General features: G+C 46.2%; 1 protein-coding gene across 2 annotated transcripts in view; it reads right to left on the bottom strand.

Moving 5' to 3' along the window:
- The window catches only part of LOC106581302 (chloride channel protein 2), a 246,150-nt gene that overhangs the window by 15,271 nt on the left and 209,894 nt on the right, over positions 1 to 20,985 (bottom strand). Inside the window, exons 17-20 of one of the 2 annotated variants that reach the window (XM_045703912.1) lie at positions 13,504 to 13,694; positions 6,056 to 6,173; positions 4,889 to 4,959; positions 4,552 to 4,635 (exon numbers count right to left, since the gene is read on the bottom strand). In XM_045703912.1, coding sequence (XP_045559868.1) covers positions 4,552 to 4,635; positions 4,889 to 4,959; positions 6,056 to 6,173; positions 13,504 to 13,694 — 464 coding nt within the window. The remainder of the gene's footprint in view (positions 1 to 4,551; positions 4,636 to 4,888; positions 4,960 to 6,055; positions 6,174 to 13,503; positions 13,695 to 20,985) is intronic. The other variant, XM_045703913.1, reaches the window with a different exon arrangement.

Genomic DNA, 20,985 nt, shown 5'->3' with positions numbered 1-20,985 from the left:
TGAAGGCCATCAGGCCAATATTAGACTATCCCTGGACATCATAACTGAAGGCCATCAGGCCAGTATTAGACTATCCCTGGACATCATAACTGAAGGTCATCAGGCCAGTATTAGACTATCCCTGGACATCATAACTGAAGGTCATCAGGACAATATTAGACTATCCCTGGACATCATAACTGAAGGTCATCAGGCCAGTATTAGACTATCCCTGGACATCATAACTGAAGGTCATCAGGCCAGTATTAGACTATCCCTGGACATTGGAAATATCTTCACGCCTAGAAGAGCCTCCAGGCTACCGTCAAAACGGTCAATTTTGAATGAGGAAAAGAATTATGACAGGGGCAGTTTGGCCAAACGTATCCCTCTGAAAATTTCTAGTGGAAAAATGGACATGCTGGTGTAGTAATTACATAACCGATGTTCTATAGCACGTGTGTCAAACTCATTCCACGGGGGGCGAGTGTTTGCGGATTTTTCTCCACCCTTGTACTTGATTGATGATTTAATGGAAAGGAAAAAACAAAAACCAACAGACACTCTGCCCTCCGTGGAATGAGTCTGACACCCCTGTTCTATAGTAATACTAGTCCCGTGCGAATATGGCATATGTGTGACTTTAGTGTAAAAGTGTGTGTGTGTTTATTAATTTCTCTCCATCTACCTCCACACCTGACCCCTCTCCCAGCCTCAGGCCCTAGGGGGTGATGGGAGCCCTGAGCTCATTTATTCACCCGCCTGCAGTGGCTGACCTACCTGTAACCCTGGCAACAGTTGCTGTGGGGCCCAGCTGGTCAAGGTGACCTCCCTACTGTAGAATTATGCAACCAGAAGCCAGATGTGTCTGGAGTTGACAACACCATCACCACTGACACCAACATGGACTGACAGTCCGCTAGCACTGCATTTTACAGTCCTGTTTCCACCAGTTTTTTTACCTGCTACTTACTCTCATGAGGTCAATGGGTACTTTTCTGGTACGCATTTAGCAGAATTCAACACATTGGTTACTACCATTACTTTCTAAGTAGATACATATGGTACATTCAAATAAAAGTGCTACTTTTAAGCCTGTACACCTCTCCAAAACCAGGACACTGCACAGATGAAAGAGGTGTGTGTGTGTGTGTGTGTGTGTGTGTGTGTGTGTGTGTGTGTGTGTGTGTGTGTGTGTGTGTGTGTGTGTGTGTGTGTGTGTGTGTGTGTGTGTGTGTGTGTGTGTGTGTAGAAGAATCAGTATAATACAGAGATGTAGTTGTTTGATATAGAACAGCTACCACCTGAATGTGTTGGAAGTGAGTGTTTTTGGGAGAGAGACAGAGCAGGTGATGCTGGCCCATGTTGCTGGTCCATGTGGACTCCAATGCTTCCCACAGTTGTGTCAAGTTCACTGGATGTCCTTTGGGTGGTGGACCATTCTTGATACACATGGGAAACTGTTGAGCGTGAAAAACCCAGCAGCGTTGCAGTTCTTGACACATTCAAACCGGTGCCTCAGGCACCTACTACCATACCCCGTTCAAAGGCACTTCAATCTTTTGACTTCACTATCTGAATAGCACACATATGTCTCAATTGTCTCAAGACTTCAAAATCTCAATTGTCTCCTCCCCTTCATCTACACTGATTGAAGTGGATTGAACAGGTGACATCGCTCTTCCTTCATCTTGATCTCTCTATTGATTTCTATTTCTGCATCTGTGTGTGTCTGTCTCTTAATCTAATCAAAGTCCTCTGCTCCTTCTCTTAGTGTCTTGACCCCAGTGTTGGTCCACTGCGATCCACACATCAATCTACTCAACAGGCTTCAATTCAGGGCCAGCCCAGAATATAACAAACACACACACACACACACACACACACACACACACACACTGGCTGACAATGCCATTCCCAGTGTGATTCTAAAGGCGGAGAATAAATCTGGACAAACACAACGTCCATTAATAAGGCATGAAACCGCTCAGTGACGTGTTGTCTGGTCTACTCTCGTCAAGAGGAAAGAGAGAAAGAATGAGAAAACACTGAGCTCTGAAAGGCCAGGATCATTTCTCTGGGATGGAATACTCAAGTAATTTACCCTGCATCAATATTTCACACTGGATACAGAGAGGGAAGGCAGGAAAGAAGGTAGACCGGAGGAGGAAGGAGGAGGAGGTGGGAAAAAAGGAGGATCAGGAAGGGAAGGGATGAAAAGGGGAGTGTAAGAAAGAGAGAAATAGTGACGCAGAGGGGTAGATAAAAAGAGGGGAAATTAGAGTAATTTGGAGAGAGAAGGGGGCTGTGAACTACAGCTCAGGGGGAGAAAGAGAAGTAATAACTTCATTTCTTTAAGATGCGAGGGTGTACGGTAGTGTAGTCGGAAGTCTTGGGTAAATATTTGAATACATTTGTTTGTTCATATTTATGTTTAGGGCCTCTGTGGCCAAATGGATTCTGAGTAACCACACACTCCCTCTGAATACTAATAACTATAATGAACACTAACAAACACCCTAGCATAAACACACACATACATACACACCTAGAGGGTAGTTGTGCCTAATTAGCTCATCAAAGCTTTATAATTACTAATGTCTCTACATCACCAAAATATTCAGGGCATCAATATTGTACCATTAGGTTTAGGCTATCAATGTTTAATGACATTAAAACCTTTCACTATTTCATTTCCAGATTACTGTTCTCTTGACTATTTATGAATAAAACAATAATTAGCATTTTATATTTTGTCAGAGGGGTACATGCAACATTTTATCATGTTTTAAATGTTGCAATCATCATTCTTAATTCAGAATTGGGCAGTTGTTTCATTGATGGACATGCATCACTGTTAAAGCGTAGCAGCGTTGGTAATTGGACAGTGTATTTTGGTTTATGGTTTCCTTGGTGGTTGTATTTGTAATTGCTTGGTCATTGAACAGGAGGACTAGAACTGCTCGTCTTACCAACAGGATACATCTCTGATTTCTGTTAATAATATATGCCATTTAGCAGACGCTTTTATCCAAATCGACTTAGTAATGCGTGCATACATTTTACGTATGGGTGTCCCCGGGAATCGAACCCTCAACCCTGGCGGTGGAAGCACCATGTTCTACCAACTAAGCAACACAGGACCACACGCATGTCATGAAATACCACCTCCCCTCACCCCACCCCACCACGCTCCCATCCCAATCCAAACCTCTCCCCACCCCACCACGCTCCCATTCCAATCCAAACCTCCCCCCACCCCACCCCACCCCACCACGCTCCCATCCCATCCCAATCCAAACCTCCCCCCACCCCACCCCACCACGCTCCCATCCCAATCCAAACCTCTCCCCACCCCACCACGCTCCCATTCCAATCCAAACCTCCCCCCACCCCACCCCACCCCACCACGCTCCCATCCCAATCCAAACCTCTCCCCACCCCACCCCACCACGCTCCCATCCCAATCCAAACCTCCCCCCACCCCACCACGCTCCCATCCCAATCCAAACCTCCCCTCACCCCACCCCATTCCGCTCCCATCCCAATCCAAACCTCTCCCCACCTCACCCCACCCCGCTCCCATCCCAATCCAAACCTCCCCTCACCCCACCCCACCACGCTCCCATCCCAATCCAAACCTCCCCTCACCCCACCCCCATCCCAATCCAAACCTCTCCCCACCCCACCACGCTCCCATCCCAATCCAAACCTCTCCCCACCCCACCACGCTCCCATCCCAATCCAAACCTCTCCCCACCCCACGCCACCACGCTCCCATCCCAATCCAAACCTCTCCCCACCCCACCCCACCACGCTCCCATCCCAATCCAAACCTCCCCTCACCCCACCCCACCACGCTCCCATCCCAATCCAAACCTCTCCCCACCCCACCACGCTCCCATCCCAATCCAAACCTCCCCCACCCCACCACACTCCCATCCCAATCCAAACCTCTCCCCCCTCCCTCTATCCCTAGTATAACTTGTGTCCTCATGACAAATGGTATGAACAACTACAGCAGATGAACATGTGGGAGGGGTTTGGTTCTGTGGAGGGGTGGACTGTAGTGCTACAGGCCCCACCCACAAACCAGTAGAAGGTCACTGATTGGACGCCTCTAATGACATGGCTGATGATGGACAGCGTAGCAGCATGCTTTGGTTGAACCGCCACATCCCTTAAGTTAACCACAACTTAACCACACCACCCTTACTGAGGAAAGACCACGTTTGGACCACAAACACGGTTTGTAGTCTTTTGGGGTTTAGGGTGTCATAGCTATAGGGGCGGTCGAGTTCTCCATGACCCCTACTGACCTCTTGACCAATCAGTTTGCATTCTGACAGTTTGCATTCAGTAGGCATTCTAACAGCCAATCAGAAGAAGAGGACTAGGGGTCAGAGGTCAGTAATGGTTCACAGACAGGGAGGAGGACGTTCAACACATTTGGCTCGATGGCACAGATCACAGTCCATCGGCATGGATTAGCCCTGCAGTGGATGGCGATTGGTTGATTTGATGGATGTCCAGTTGCTGGGCAGTTTCCGCAGGCATTCCCGGCATTCTTACCACGACGGATATCCTGACACGCTTGGGTGGCCTCCTAAACTCAGGAGTCGCAGTGCCCTCTATGTTGATGTTGACATTCTTGTTCTTCCAGTGGCCAAAGACAAGAACAACATTAACACAACGCCTCCGCAACGCTGGGCAAACGCTCACCCCACCACTCTCAGAAACAGACACTTGAGTCTCCCAACCCAAGTGGCGGTGTGGAGGTGTTACTCAGAGAGAGTGGAGAGTAAGACAGGGCAGGAAGGGGTTATGTGTAGGAGAGAGTTGGGAGATTCTGAGCTTGGAGGAGAGAATAGAAAGAGTGTAAGTGTGTGTTTTAAAACAGGTGTCTCACCTCCAGGCCTTCTGTCTCAGGGTTGACACAGAAGAGATTCTTTAAGGTGCTGCTAGAGTGGTCCTGTGGACCTGAGAGAGAGAGAGAGAGAGAGAGAGAGAGAGAGAGAGAGAGAGAGAGAGAGAGAGAGAGGGCGAGAGACCATTGAAGCAGCTGAAAGTAAATCAAAAAGTACTTAGTTGTTTAATTCTTAAAAGTCATTGGGGGGGGGGGACGGAGGGGGTGGGGGTGGTCATACAATGGATCATTTAGCTAGCAATTTGATCTTGAATTTTAGGACCCCTTTAGGTATAAAATAAAAATATTTGATCAAATACTGAATTTGGCCTTTACTACTATACCTCAGAGAAACACACAAATGGCTTGTTAAGTTGTCATCAAGGCAAAGGTTGGCAACTTTGAAGAATCTCAAAAATAAAATATATTTTGATTGGTTTAACACTTTTTTGGTTACTACATGATCCCATATGTGTTATTTCATAGTTTTGATGTCTTCACTATTATTCTACAATGTAGAAAATAGTAAAAATAAAGAAAAACCCTCGAACGAGTAGGTGTGTCCAAACTTTTGAATATATATATATATATATATATATATATATATATATTTTTTTATTTTTTATTTTTTTTTACACATATTTAACCCCTTTTTTGGGTAGGCACAAAACTACCTCAATCTTTCCATCATTTTTTTACAACCGGTATCGGTTACCTTCAGACGAGTCCCGTGACACTTGTGGGGGTCGTAGAGCTAAACGGAGAACACGAACATCATGTTCGTGAGAATCTCCCCTCTCCACATTTGTTTGTAGCCCAAACAGTTTGCATGCTACAAACAGAAGTTGGCACATCAACTGTAACGAATTCAGACGAGTCCCCTGACACTTGTGGGGGTCGTAGAGCGGATACCACCCTCATGTTCGTGAGAGTCTACCCTTTCCATAGAGTGGTCATAATAGTTTGTAGGTGAAACTGTTCAGACGCTATAGATGTTTTCATGAGAAGACCGAATTTCACTGCTCTAGCTCTGCCACCTTTCACCGTAGATGCGGCTTAAACTGACACATTTTGATGTTACTATGTTACTATGTTATTATGTTACTTAGATTGACGCACCGATGCATCAATCAACTCTAGGGGGTTAAGGGTGTGTGTGTGTGCGCTTACTTGTGGGTATGGGTATCCCAGTGGGGCGGTCCACCACAGAGGGTCTCTTCAGGGCCGGCTTCAGTGGCTTCATAGAGGGGGTAGGGGTGGGACTGAAGGTAGACTCCTCTGTCGAGATCTACACACACACACACACACACACACACACACACACACACACACACACACACACACACACACACACACACACACACACACACACACACATTACTATACACTCTGAATATATTTAATCAATAGTACAGTACATGTTGTACCTACATCCCCTCTTCACATTCCACACACATCACTGTAGTTTAGTTTGGGGGAAATGGTCCCACAGTGCGAGTTTCTTTCCACTCTGTTCTAAGTAAGAATGATCCAATAACAAGGTATAGTTATAGGCAAACTCCCTAGCCAACATTCTCACATGCTGTTCTGGACATCAACACGCGCTTCACCCCCCCCACACACCCCCTCTCTTCCTCCTCCTCCTCTCTCCACCCATGCCTTTCCCCAGCCCTCTTTATATCTAATTTGTATTTGATTGTCTTTCACTTTCCTCCTGACTCATCAATCCAATGGGTTGCTCTCTATCTTGTCTCACCACCTCTATTACAACCCCCCCACACACACAGCCTGATGGAGGGAGGAATAGAAAAAGCAAGAGGGAGAGAATGAGATGAGATTGTGAGAATATGGAAAGAGCTAAAGAAGGAGACAGAATGAAAAAGTGAGAAGAATAGTCAATAGATAGGAGGAAACACCAGGGCTGAAAAGATGTAGGAGAAAGTGGTGATGAGGATAGAGATTTATTAGATCATTTTTTATTTTATTACGATCCCCATTAGCCGGCGCCAAAAGCGACAGCTAGTCTTACTGGGGTCTGACACATAACGAAAAATACATTACAGACAAAAGACTTTACAATTTACATACATTTAAAAACAGTAACATGTAGTGTGTGTGCATCTATCAGTTAGTCCAGTACATACACACAACAAGTAGGTCACATGGGGAAGAGGCGTTGTGCCATGAGGTCTGTTGCTTTATTCGTTTTTTGAAACCAGGTTTGCTTTTCACTTGCACTATATGAGATGGAAGAGAGTTCCATGCAATCATGGCTCTGTAGGGCGACTCTGGCTGCGCCGGTTCCGGACTGTAGGGCGACTCTGGCTGCGCCGGTTCCGGACTGTAGGCAGTCTCTGCAGGCTCCGGACTGTAGGCCGTCCCTGCAGGCTCCGGACTGTGGGCCTTCTCTGCAGGCTCCGGACTGTGGGCCGTCTCTGCAGGCTCCGGACTGTGGGCCGTCTCTGCAGGCTCCGGACTGTGGGCCGTCTCTGCAGGCTCCGGACTGTGGGCCGTCTCTGCAGGCTCCGGACTGTGGGCCGTCTCTGCAGGCTCCGGACTGTAGGACAGTCTCTGCAGGCTCCGGACTGTAGGACATCGCTGGAAGCACTAGATGGGGAACTGTCGCCGGAAGCTCTGGACGGGGCACAGTCGCCGGAAGCTCTGGACGGGGAACTGTCGCCGGAAGCTCTAGACGGGGCACAGTCGCCGGAAGCTCTGGACGGAGAACTGTCGCCTGAAGCTCTGGACGGGGAACTGTCGCCTGAAGCTCTGGATGGGGAACTGTCGCCGGAAGCTCTGGATGGGGAACTGTCGCCTGAAGCTCTGGACGGGGAACTGTTGTCGGAAGCTCTAGACGGGGCACAGTCGCCGGAAGCTCTGGACGGGGAACTGTCGCCGGAAGCTCTGGACGGGGAACTGTTCCCTGAAGCTCTGGTATGGGGAACTGTCGTCGGAAGCTCTGGACGGGGAACTGTCGTCGGAAGCTCTAGACGGGGTACTGTCGTTGGAAGCTCTGGACGGGGACTGTGCACTGAAGGCCTGATGCGTGGGGCTGGCTCTGGAGGCGCCAGACTATTTACACGCACCCCAGGGCTAGTGTGAGGAGCAGGAGCAGGACGAGCTGGACTGGGCTGATGCACTAGAGGTCTGGTGCGTGGGGCTGGTACTGGAGGTACCAGACTGGAGACATGCACCCCAAGGCTAGTGCGAGGAGCGGGAACAGGACGTACTGGACTGGGCTGACGCACTGGAGGCCTGGTGCGTGGTGCTGGCTTTGGAGGCGCCAGACTGGAGACACGCACCTCAGGGCTAGTGCGAGGAGCAGGAACTGGATACACCGGGCCATGAACAAGCACTGGAGGTCTGGAGCGCACAGCCTGCACAACCCGTCCTGGCTGGGTGGTAACAGTAGCCCTGCACGAGCGGAGTGCTGGCACAGGGCGAACTGGGCATGGGCGAGATCATGCGCACTTCCGCATAGACCGGCACTCTCATGATCCGCTTCTCCCCATAATAAGCACGGGGAGTTGGCTTAGGTCTATTACCTGACCTAGCCACTCCCCCCAAAACATTTCTTGGGGCTGCCTCTCACACTTGCCAATCTGTGCGTATAATGCCTCGCAATGACGCCGCTCCGCCTTGGCTGCCTCCAGCTCCTCCTTAGGTCGCCGGTACTCCCCAGCCTGGTGCCAAGGTCCTGCCCCGTCCAAAATTTCCTCCCATGTCCATGACTCCAAATCCCTCTGCTGCTCCTTCCTCCGCTGCTTGGTCCGTTGGTGGTGGGTAGTTCTGTCACGTTCGTCGTACTGATGGGACCAAGGCGCAGCGGGAATGTGTAAACTCATCTTATTTATTGAGAAGAAAACGTGAACACAGAAAAACGAAATAACAAACAATGACGAAGACGCTAACAGTCCTGTAAGGCACAACACTATACCAGGAACAACTACCCACAAAAACCCATAGAAAAACACCCCTACTAAATAGGACCTTCAATTAGAGGCAACGAGGAACAGCTGCCTCCAATTGAAGGTCAACCCAATAAACTAAACATAGAAATAGAAAAACTAGAACGAACATAGAAATATACTAACATAGAACATAAACCAAAAAACCCTGAAACACATAAAACAAACACTCCCTTCCACGTCCTGACCAAACTACAATAACAAATAACCCCTTAACTGGTCAGGACGTGACAAATACTGTACGTTTCCTTGAATTTGTTCTGGACCTGGGGACTGTGAAAAGACCCCTGGTGGCATAATTGCTGTGGTAAATGTGTATGACAGTTGACTATGCAAACAATTTGGAATTTCCAACACCTTCATCTTTTTCATAAAAATAAGAAGTGATACAGTCAGTCTTTCCTAAAAGCTTAGCCAGGAGAGACTGGCATGCATAGTATTAATATTAGCGCTGGGATTACAATAAAGAGCACAACATGCTGCTCTGTTCTGGGCAAGCTGTAGCTTTACTAAGTATTTCTTAGCAGCACTTGACCATGTGACTGGACAAAAATCAAGATAAGATAAAACTAGAGCCTGTAGGACTTGCTTTGTGGAATGTCGTGTCAAAAAAGCTGGGCATCTCGTTATCATGGACAGACCTCTCCCCATCTTTACAACCATTGAATCAATGTTTTGACCATGACAGTTTACAATCTAAGGTAACACCAAGTAATTTAGTCTCCTCAACTTGCTCAACAGCCGCACAATTCATTACCAGATTCAGCTAGAACTTAGGAAATGATTTGTACCAAATATAATGCTCTTAGTTTTAGAGATGTTCAGGACCAGTTTATTACTGGCCACCCATTCCAAAACTGACTGCTACTGTTTGTTAAGGGTTTCAGTAACTTCATTAGCTGCGGTTGCTGACGCTTACAGGGTTGAATCATCAGCATACATGGACACACATGCTTTGTTTAATGCCAGTGGCAGGTTATTGGTAAAATAGAAAAGAGTAGAGGGTCTAGAGAGCTGCCCTGCGGTACACCACACTTTACATGTTTGACATTACAGAAGCTTCCATTAAAGAAAAACCCTCTGAGTTCTATTAGATAGATAGCTCTGAATCCACAATATGGCAGAGGTTGAAAAGTCATAACACATACGTTTTTTCAACAACAGGTTATGGTCAATAATATCAAAGGCTGCACTGAAATCTAACAGTACAGATGCCACAATCTTCTTATCACTTTCTTTCAACCAATCATCAGTCATTTGTGTTAGTGCAGTACATGTTGAGTGCCCTTCTCTATAAGCATGCTGAAAGTCTAATGTTAATTTGTTTACAGAAAAATAGCATTGTATTTGGTCAAAAGAAAAATCCAACAGTTTGCCAAGAGCTGGCAGCAAGCTGATAGGTCTGCTGTTAGAACCAGTAAAGGCCACTTTACCACTGTTGGGTAGTGGAATGACTTTGGCTTCCCTCCAGGCCTGAGGACAAAGACTTTCCTCTAGGCTCAGATTAAAAATATGACAGATAGGAGTGGCTATAGAGTCAGCTACCATCCTCAGTAGCTTTCCATCTAAGTTATCATTTGTCACTATTGATCGATAACAATACTTTTTCCACCTCTCTCACACCAACTTTAGAAAATTAAAACGTATAATTATTTTATTTAATGTTTTTGTTTTTAGACAGAGAGAGAAACAGAGAGAGAAACAGAGAGAGAAACAGAGAGAGAAACAGAGAGCGCTGAGAGAGCTAAATGAGTGTGATGAATAGTTGGATATCCAAACCCTGGCGTCCTGGGGGAAGTCCTGGGGGGAAGTCCTGGAGGGAAGTCCTGGAGGGAAAAGCTGAAATAAACGCTTGTTTCCCCTCTTCCCCGCCACCCCCTCCCTTCCTCTCCTTCTCTTCCCCCCCACCGGCCTGCTGTGAATGGCTGAGTATCACTCCACTAGCCTGGGGCGGGGTGCAGGAGTGGTGCAGGGAGGAGGAACCAGATCAGTATTCTGAATACAGCAGTGCTAGTCCTCAGAATAAAGCTAGACATTGGCAGCCACAAAACCCCAATTTCAGCTGTGTCTGCCAGTGCTCACACACACACACACACACACACACACACACACACACACACACACACACACACACACACACACACACACACACACACACACACAAGCACAACCCCATGCACGCACACACACAAGCACAACCGCATGAGCATGCGGTCCCTCTCTCTCTCCTTTGTCACTGTCTCTCTCCATTGGTCCCTCTCTCTCTGTTCAATTCAATTCAATTCAAGGGCTTTATTGGCATGGGAAAAATATTTTAACATTGCCAAAGCAAGTGAAGTAGATAATAAATAAAAGTGAAATAAACAATAAAATTGGACAGTAAACATTTTACTCACAGAAGTTCCAAAAGAATAAAGACATTTCAAATGTCTACATACTGTGTTGTGGCAATAGGTCACAAATCTTGCTGCTGTGATGGCACACCGTGGTATTTCACCCAGTAGACATGGGAGTTTATCAAAATTGGGTTTGTTTTCAAATGTGGATCCGTGTAATCTGAGGGAAATATGTATCTCTAATATGGTCATACATTTGGCAGGAGGTTTCCACCTAATTTTGTGGGCAGTGTGCACATAGCCTGTCTTCTCTTGACAGCCAGGTCTGCCTTTCTCAATAGCAAGGCTATGCTCACTGAGTCTGTACATAGTCAAAGCTTTTCTTAAGTTTGGGTCAGTCACAGTGTTCTGCTACTGGGTACTCTCTATTTAGGGCCAAATAGCATTTGTTTCTCTCTAATTCTCCATCACTCTCTCTTAATTTTGTAAGGCAAGTCATTTAAGAACAAATTCTTATTTACAATTACATTTACATTTACATTTAAGTCATTTAGCAGACGCTCTTATCCAGAGCGACTTACAAATTGGTGCATTCACCTTATGATATCCAGTGGAACAACCACTTTACAATAGTGCATCTAAATCTTTTAAGGGGGGGGGTTAGAAGGATGACTTTATCCTATCCCAGGTATTCCTTAAAGAGGTGGGGTTTCAGGTGTCTCCGGAAGGTGGTGATTGACTCCGCTGTCCTGGCGTCGTGAGGGAGCTTGTTCCACCATTGGGGTGCCAGAGCAGCAAACAGTTTTGACTGGGCTGAGCGGGAACTGTGCTTCCTCAGAGGTAGGGGGGCCAGCAGGCCAGAGGTGGATGAACGCAGTGCCCTTGTTTGGGTGTAGGGCCTGATCAGAGCCTGAAGGTACGGAGGTGCCGTTCCCCTCACAGCTCCATAGGCAAGCACCATGGTCTTGTAGCGGATGCGAGCTTCGACTGGAAGCCAGTGGAGAGAGCAGAGGAGCAGGGTGACGTGAGAGAACTTGGGAAGGTTGAACACCAGACGGGCTGCGGCGTTCTACAATGACATCCTACCCCAGCCAAACCCAGATGACACTGGGCCAATTGTGCACCGCCCTATGATAAAGCCTGGATTTGAACCAGGGACTAGTCATGCTTCTTGCAGTGCCTTAGACCACTGAGCCACTCAGGAGCCCACTCTTTCGCCTTCTGTTTCTCTCTCTGTCGGTCTCTCTCTCCTTCTTTCACTCCCTCTTGCTCACTCTGTCTATTATTGATGGGACAATAAAAGCTTGTTAAAACTTTTTCTCTCACATATCAACCATGGGACTAGAACGATTTTATATCATTTTATTTTTTCTCTCATATTGGTTGTCAAATGGAGCCAGTGAAGCAGATGGAACCAGCTACCACTGTATTCGCTATAGTTCTGATTCTCCTGTGTCTATGTGCTGACCTGGTATCCTATCCTCCTCCACTGATCCAGTCTTCAAGACGTTTTGGGTGAAAATCCAAACTTATACAGCGTTATGTGTACTGTTAGCTTGGTGTGGTACTGGGGACTCCAGACATGATTGACCTCATAGTGTGTACTGTTAGCTTGGTGTGGTACTGGGGACTCCAGACATGATTGACCTCATAGTGTGTACTGTTAGCTTAGTGTGGTACTGGGGACTCCAGACATGATTGACCTCGTAGTGTGTACTGTTAGCTTGGTGTGGTACTGGGGACTCCAGACATGATTGACCTCATAGTGTGTACTGTTAGCTTGGTGTGGTACTGGGGACTCCAGACATGATTGACCTCATAGTGTGTACTGTTAGCTTAGTGTGGTACTGGGGACTCCAGACATGATTGACCTCGTAGTGTGTACTGTTAGCTTAGTGTGGTACTGGGGACTCCAGACATGATTGACCTCATAGTGTGTACTCTTAGCTTAGTGTGGTACTGGGGACTACAGATGTGATTGACCTCATAGTGTGTACTGTTAGCTTGGTGTGGTACTGGGGACTCCAGACATGATTGACCTCATAGTGTGTACTGTTAGCTTGGTGTGGTACTGGGGACTCCAGACATGATTGACCTCGTAGTGTGTACTGTTAGCTTGGTGTGGTACTGGGGACTCCAGACATGATTGACCTCATAGTGTGTACTGTTAGCTTGGTGTGGTACTGGGGACTCCAGACATGATTGACCTCATAGTGTGTACTGTTAGCTTGGTGTGGTACTGGGGACTCCAGACATGATTGACCTCAAAGAGTGTAACGTATAGCTCGGTGTGGGTTGTCAAGACTGTACTTACCTGGAACCGGACCTCCTGGTTAACCCTCTGGGAGCCGTCCTCACTGCCCGGATGGGAGACCATCGACAGGCGCTTCTTCTCAGCAGTAGCCCGGTCTCTCAGGTACTCCAGCCTCCGTGGCCGGCCCAGCTGTAGGGACAGGAGGGCTTGGAGCTGGGCACGCTCAATAGAACCCAGCAGGATCATCGACTCTGAGGGTTGGAGGAGAGAGAGAGAGAGAGATTTTTTTTCTTCAAACTCAGAGTCCAAACTTGTTTCCTGTTTCCGGTCACAACTTGCAGACCTGTTTACGCTGCTGTGCGTTTTTGTTGCCGATCTTACTTTGATACCTTACGGTTTTTTACTTTTTCATTACCGTATATTTTTACTTTTTCCCTCACTCAACTTTTTTCATTCAACTTTTTCACCCCGGAGGTTTTATCTGGACATGGTTCGTCAGGACTTCAAACAGCCGAAGCTAAGTAACATTAACATGATGCCTTCTAATTGCAGTCGTTGTACTTATAATATACAGGAGAACGATCGCCTTACGGCAAGGATAGCTGTGCTGCAAGCCCAGCTTCAGACGCGATCGTTAGGCAAGGGTAATTTCAGTGTAGGAAAGGATGAAACAGCGTCTGTGCCACCAGTAAGTACAGATAGTAACGTTAGTATAAACCCCCTCGCACGGTCCCCGCAGCCGGACATTTTTCTCATGGCTTCTGGAGGGAAACGCTGTAGGAATGCTCAACCGGTGTCGCTTATTCAGCCGACAGAAACTTTCAACCGGTTCTCCCCATTAAGCGAGTCGGAGTCGGAGGCCGAGACTTCTCTGGTCTCTACTCCTCCCGTTGTGGGGTCTGAGACGCCGACGGCTCCCACCATTAGCTCTGACAAATTGAAAACCCTAGTCATTGGCGACTCCATTACCCGCAGTATTAGACTTAAAACTAATCATCCAGCGATCATACACTGTTTACCAGGGGGCAGGGCTACCGACGTTAAGGCTAATCTAAAGACGGTGCTGGCTAAAGCTAAAACTGGCGAGTGTAGAGAGTATAGAGATATTGTTATCCACGTCGGCACCAACGATGTTAGGATGAAACAGTCAGAGGTCACCAAGCGCAACATAGCTTCAGCGTGTAAATCAGCTAGAAAGATGTGTCGGCATCGATTAATTGTCTCTGGCCCCCTCCCAGTTAGGGGGAGTGATGAGCTCTACAGCAGAGTCTCACAACTCAATCGCTGGTTGAAAACTGTTTTCTGCCCCTCCCAAAAGATAGAATTTGTAGATAATTGGCCCTCTTTCTGGGACTCACCCACAAACAGGACCAAGCCTGGCCTGTTGAGGAGTGACGGACTCCATCCTAGCTGGAGGGGTGCTCTCATCTTATCTACGAACATAGACAGGGCTCTAACTCCTCTAGCTCCACAATGAAATAGGGTGCAGGCCAGGCAGCAGGCTGTTAGCCAGCCTGCCAGCTTAGTGGAGTCTGCCACTAGCACAGTCAGTGTAGTCAGCTCAGCTTTCCCCATTGAGACTGTGTCTGTGCCTCGATCTAGGTTGGGCAAAATTAAAAATGGCGGTGTTCGCTTTAGCAATCTCACTAGTATAAAGACCTCCTCCATTCCTGCCATTATTGAAAGAGATTGTGATACCTCACATCTCAAAATTGGGTTACTTAATGTTAGATCCCTCACTTCCAAGGCAGTTATAGTCAATGAACTAATCACTGATAATAATCTTGATGTGATTGGCCTGACTGAAACATGGCTTAAGCCTGATGAATTTACTGTGTTAAATGAGGCCTCACCCCAGGTTACATTAGTGACCATACCCCCGTGCATCCGGCAAAGGCGGAGGTGTTGCTAACATTTACGATAGCAAATTTCAATTTACAAAAAAACACCAACAATGACGTTTTCGTCTTTTGAGCTTCTAGTCATGAAATCTATGCAGCCTACTCACTCACTTTTTATAGCTACTGTTTATAGGCCTCCTGGGCCATATGCAGTGTTCCTCACTGAGTTCCCTGAATTCCTATCGGATCTTGTAGTCATAGCAGATAATATTCTAATTTTTGGTGACTTTAACATTCACATGGAAAAGTCCACAGACCCACTCCAAAAGGCTTTCGGAGCCATCATCGACTCAGTGGGTTTTGTCCAACATGTCTCTGGACCTACTCACTGCCACAGTCATACTCTGGACCTAGTTTTGTCCCATGGAATAAATGTTGTGGATCTAAATGTTTTTCCTCATAATCCTGGACTATCGGACCACCATTTTATTACGTTTGCAATTGCAACAAATAATCTGCTCAGACCCCAACCAAGGAGCATTAAAAGTCGTGCTATAAATTCTCAGACAACCCAAAGATTCCTTGATGCCCTTCCAGACTGCCTCTGCCTACCCAAGGACGTCAGATGACAAAAATCAGTTAACCACCTAACCGAGGAACTCAATTTAACCTTGCGCAATACCCTAGATGCAGTTGCACCCCTAAAAACTAAAAACATCTGTCATAAGAAACTAGCTCCCTGGTATACAGAAAATACACGAGCTCTGAAGCAAGCTTCCAGAAAATTGGAACGGAAATGGCGCCACACCAAACTGGAAGTCTTCCGACTAGCTTGGAAAGACAGTACCGTGCAGTATCGAAGAGCCCTTACTGCTGCTCGATCATCCTATTTTTCCAACTTAATTGAGGAAAATAAGAACAATCCGAAATTTCTTTTTGATACTGTCGCAAAGCTAACTAAAAAGCAGCCTTCGCAAATGGAGGATGGCTTTCACTTCAGCAGTAATAAATTTATGAACTTCTTTGAGGAAAAGATCATGATCATTAGAAAGCAAATTACAGACTCCTCTTTAAATCTGGGTATTCCTCCAAAGCTCCATTGTCCTGAGTCTGCACAACTCTGCCAGGACCTAGGATCAAGGGAGATACTAAAGTGTTTTAGTACTATATCTCTTGACGCAATGATGAAAATAATCATGGCCTCCAAACCCTCAAGCTGCATACTGGACCCTATTCCAACTAAACTACTGAAAGAGCTGCTTCCTGTGCTTGGCCCTCCTATGTTGAACATAATAAACGGCTCTCTATCCACCGGATGTGTACCAAGCTCACTAAAAGTGGCAGTAATAAAGCCTCTCTTGAAAAAGCCGAATCTTGATCCAGAAATTATAAAAAACTATCGGCCTATATCGAATCTTCCATTCCTCTCCAAAATTTTTGAAAAAGCTGTTGCACAGCAACTGACTGCCTTCCTGAAGACAAACAATGTATACGAAACGCTTCAGTCTGGTTTTAGACCCCATCATAGCACTGAGACTGCACTTGTGAAGGTGGTAAATGACCTTTTAATGACGTCAGACCGAGGCTCTGCATCTGTCCTCGTGCTCCTAGATCTTAGTGCCGCTTTTGATACCATCGATCACCACATTCTTTTGGAGAGATTGGAAACCCAAATTGGTCTACATGGACAAGTTCTGGCCTGGTTTAGATCTTATCTGTCGGAAAGATATCAGTTTGTCTCTGTGAATGGTTTGTCCTCTGACAAATCAATTGTAAATTTCGGTGTTCCTCAAGGTTCCGTTTTAGGACCACTATTGTTTTCACTATATATTTTACCTCTTGGGGATGTCATTCGAAAACATAATGTTAAATTTCACTGCTATGCAGACGACACACAGCTGTACATTTCAATGAAACATGGTGAAGCCCCAAAATTGCCCTCGCTAGAAGCCTGTGTTTCAGACATAAAGAAGTGGATGGCTGCAAACTTTCTACTTTTAAACTCGGACAAAACAGAGATGCTTGTTCTAGGTCCCAAGAAACAAAGAGATCTTCTGTTGAATCTGACAATTAATCTGGATGGTTGTACAGTCGTCTCAAATAAAACTGTGAAGGACCTCGGCGTTACTCTGGACCCTGATCTCTCTTTTGAAGAACATATCAAGACTGTTTCAAGGACAGCTTTTTTCCATCTACGTAACATTGCAAAAATCAGAAATTTTCTGTCCAAAAATGACGCAGAAAAATTAATCCATGCTTTTGTTACTTCTAGGCTGGACTACTGCAATGCTCTACTTTCCGGCTACCCGGATAAAGCACTAAATAAACTTCAGTTAGTGCTAAATACGGCTGCTAGAATCCTGACTAGAACCAAAAAATTTGATCATATTACTCCAGTGTTAGCCTCCCTACACTGGCTTCCTGTTAAGGCAAGGGCTGATTTCAAGGTTTTACTGCTAACCTACAAAGCATTACATGGGCTTGCTCCTACCTATCTTTCCGATTTGGTCCTGCCGTACATACCTACACGTACGCTACGGTCACAAGACGCAGGCCTCCTAATTGTCCCTAGAATTTCTAAGCAAACGGCTGGAGGTAGGGCTTTCTCCTATAGAGCTCAATTTTTATGGAATGGTCTGCCTACCAATGTGAGAGACGCAGACTCAGTCTCAACCTTTAAGTCTTTACTGAAGACTTATCTCTTCAGTAGGTCCTATGATTAAGTATAGTCTGGCCCAGGAGTGTGAAGGTGAACGGAAAGGCTGGAGCAACGAACCGCCCTTGCTGTCTCTGCCTTGCCGGTTCCCCTCTTTCCACTGGGATTCTCTGCCTCTAACTCTTTTACAGAGGCTGAGTCACTGGCCTACTGGTGTTCTTCCATGCCGTCCATGGGAGGGGTGCGTCACTTGAGTGGGTTGAGTCACTGACGTGGTCTTCCTGTCTGGGTTGGCGCCCCCCCTTGGGTTGTGCCATGGCGGAGATCGTTGTGGGCTATACTCGGCCTTGTCTTAGGACGGTAAGTTGGTGGTTGGAGACATCCCTCTAGTGGTGTGGGGGCTGTGCTTTGGCAAAGTGGGTGGGGTTATATCCTGCCTGTTTGGCCCTGTCCGGGGTATCATCGGATGGGGCCACAGTGTCTTCTGATCCCTCCTGTCTCAGCCTCCAGTATTTATGCTGCAGTAGTTTATGTGTCGGGGGGCTAGGGTCAGTCTGTTACATCTGGAGTATTTCTCTTGTCTTATCCGGTGTCCTGTGTGTATTTAAATATGCTCTCTCTAATTCTCTCTTTCTCTCTTTCTGTCTTTCTCTCGGAGGACCTGAGCCCTAGGACCATGCCTCAGGACTACCTGGTATGATGACTCCTTGCTGTCCCCAGTCCACCTGGCCGTGCTGCTGCTCCAGTTTCAACTGTTCTGCCTGCGGCTATGGAACCCTGACCTGTTCACCGGACGTGCTTGTTGCACCCTCGACAACTACTATGATTATTATTATTTGACCATGCTGGTCATTTATGAACATTTTAACATTTTAACATTTTGACCATGTTCTGTTATAATATCCACCCTGCACAGCCAGAAGAGGACTGGCCACCCCTCATAGCCTGGTTCCTCTCTAGGTTTCTTCCTAGGTTTTTGGCCTTTCTAGGGAGTTTTTCCTAGGGAGTTTTTCCTAGCCACCGTGCTTCTTTCACATGCTTTGCTTGCTGTTTGGGGTTTTAGGCTGGGTTTCTGTACAGCACTTTGAGAATATCAGCTGATGTACGAAGGGATATATAAAAATAAATTTGATTTGAGAGAGAGAGAGAGAGAGAGAGAGAGAGAGAGAGAGAGAGAGAGAGAGAGAGAGAGAGAGAGAGAGAGAGAGAGAGAGGGAGAGAGAGGGAGTGAGTGAGAAGGGGTGATGAGGGTGGAGAGAAAAGGAGGGGGAGAGAGAAAGAGAGCAGGGAAAGTAAGGGGCAGCAAGGGAGAGATGGATGGAGAGAAATATGAGATGAGAGTGCAAGTAAGAAGGGAATGGGATGATGAAGAGAGGACAGATATGATGGGATGAAAGGCAGAGAAGAGACAGATGAGAATAAAAAGAAGAGGGATGATGGAAGAGAAGAGAAATGGAGAGAGAGGGGCCAGGAGATTAGAATGAGATAGGAGGGGGAGGACAAAGTGGGAAGATGTGATGGAGGAGAGGAGAAAGAGAGGTCTTCTAGAACAGTATTTAATGTGCAGACTGCAGGGGACTCCTAAAACATGTTTCTGCATGGTGAGTTATGTAACTAACAACAGCCAGGCGTCTGAGTGTGAGTGTGTGTGTGTGTGTGTACATGAGGGGGTGTGTTTGTTTGTTTAAAATAATTGCCCCAGCTAATTGCTTTGGCATCGCTACACAATTACAACAGACTTGGCATACTGAATAAGAATATATAACTTGAATGTGTGTGTGGGGGAGTATTTATTTGACTGAAAATGTCCTGTAGTGTCTGTAATTTGTGTGTGTGTCTGCGTCTGTAAAGTATGAGTGTGTGTGTGTGTGGGTATCTGTGTTAGAGGTCGACCGATTATGATTTTTCGACGCCGATACCGATTATTGGAGGGTCAAAAAAGCCGATAACGATTAAAGCCGGACAATTTTTTTTGTTATTTATTTGTAATAATGACAATTACAACAATACTGAATGAACACTTATTTTAACTTAATATAATACATCAATAAAATCTATTTAGCCTCAAATAAATAATGAAACATGTTCAATTTGGTTTAAATAATGCAAAAACAAAGTGTTGGAGAAGAAAGTAAAAGTGCAATATGTGCCATGTAAGAAAGCTAACGTTTAAGTGCCTTGCTCAGAACATGAGAACATATAAAAGCTGGTGGTTCCTTTTAACATGAGTCTTCAATATTCCCAGGTAAGAAGCTTTAGGTTGTAATTATTCATTTTACATTTTAGTCATTTAGCAGACGCTCTTATCCAGAGCGACTTACAGTAGTGAATGCATACATTTTAATTCATACATTTTTTTTCCTGTACTGGTCCCCCGTGGGAGTCAAACCCACAACCCTGGTGTTGCAAACACCATGCTCTACCAACTGAGCCACACTATATAGGAGTTATATGACTATTTCTCTCTATACAATTTGTATTTCATATACCTTTGACTATTGGATGTTCTTATAGGCACTTTAGTATTGCCAGTGTAACAGTATAGCTTCCGTCCCTCTCCTCGCTCCTACCTGGGCTCGAACCAGGAACACATCGACAACAGCCACCGTCGAAGCAGCGTTACCCATGTAGAGCAAGGGGAAAAACTACAGAGCGAGTGACGTTTGAAACGCTATTAGCGCGCACCCGGCTAACTAGCTAGCCATTTCACATCGGTTACACCAGCCTAATCTTGGGAGTTGACAGGCTTGAAGTCATAAACAGCGCAATGCATTGCGAAGAGCTGCTGGCAAACGCACAAAAGTGCTGTTTGAATGAACGCTTACGAGCCTGCTGCTGCCTACCATCGCTCAGTCAGACTGCTCTATCAAATCATAGACTTAATTATAACATAATAACACACAGAAATACGAGCCTTAGGTCATTAATATGGTAGAATCCGGAAACTATCATCTCGAAAACAAAAAGGTTTTCCTGTCAGTGAAATACGGAACCGTTCCGTATTTTATCTAATGGGGTGGCATCCCTAAGTCTAAATATTCCTGT

The sequence above is a fragment of the Salmo salar genome, chromosome ssa20 (assembly GCF_905237065.1).
Source record: "Salmo salar chromosome ssa20, Ssal_v3.1, whole genome shotgun sequence".
Taxonomy (NCBI): domain Eukaryota; kingdom Metazoa; phylum Chordata; class Actinopteri; order Salmoniformes; family Salmonidae; genus Salmo; species Salmo salar.
Note: the sequence above shows the minus strand (reverse complement) of the source record. Positions and strands in the feature narration are given on the sequence as shown.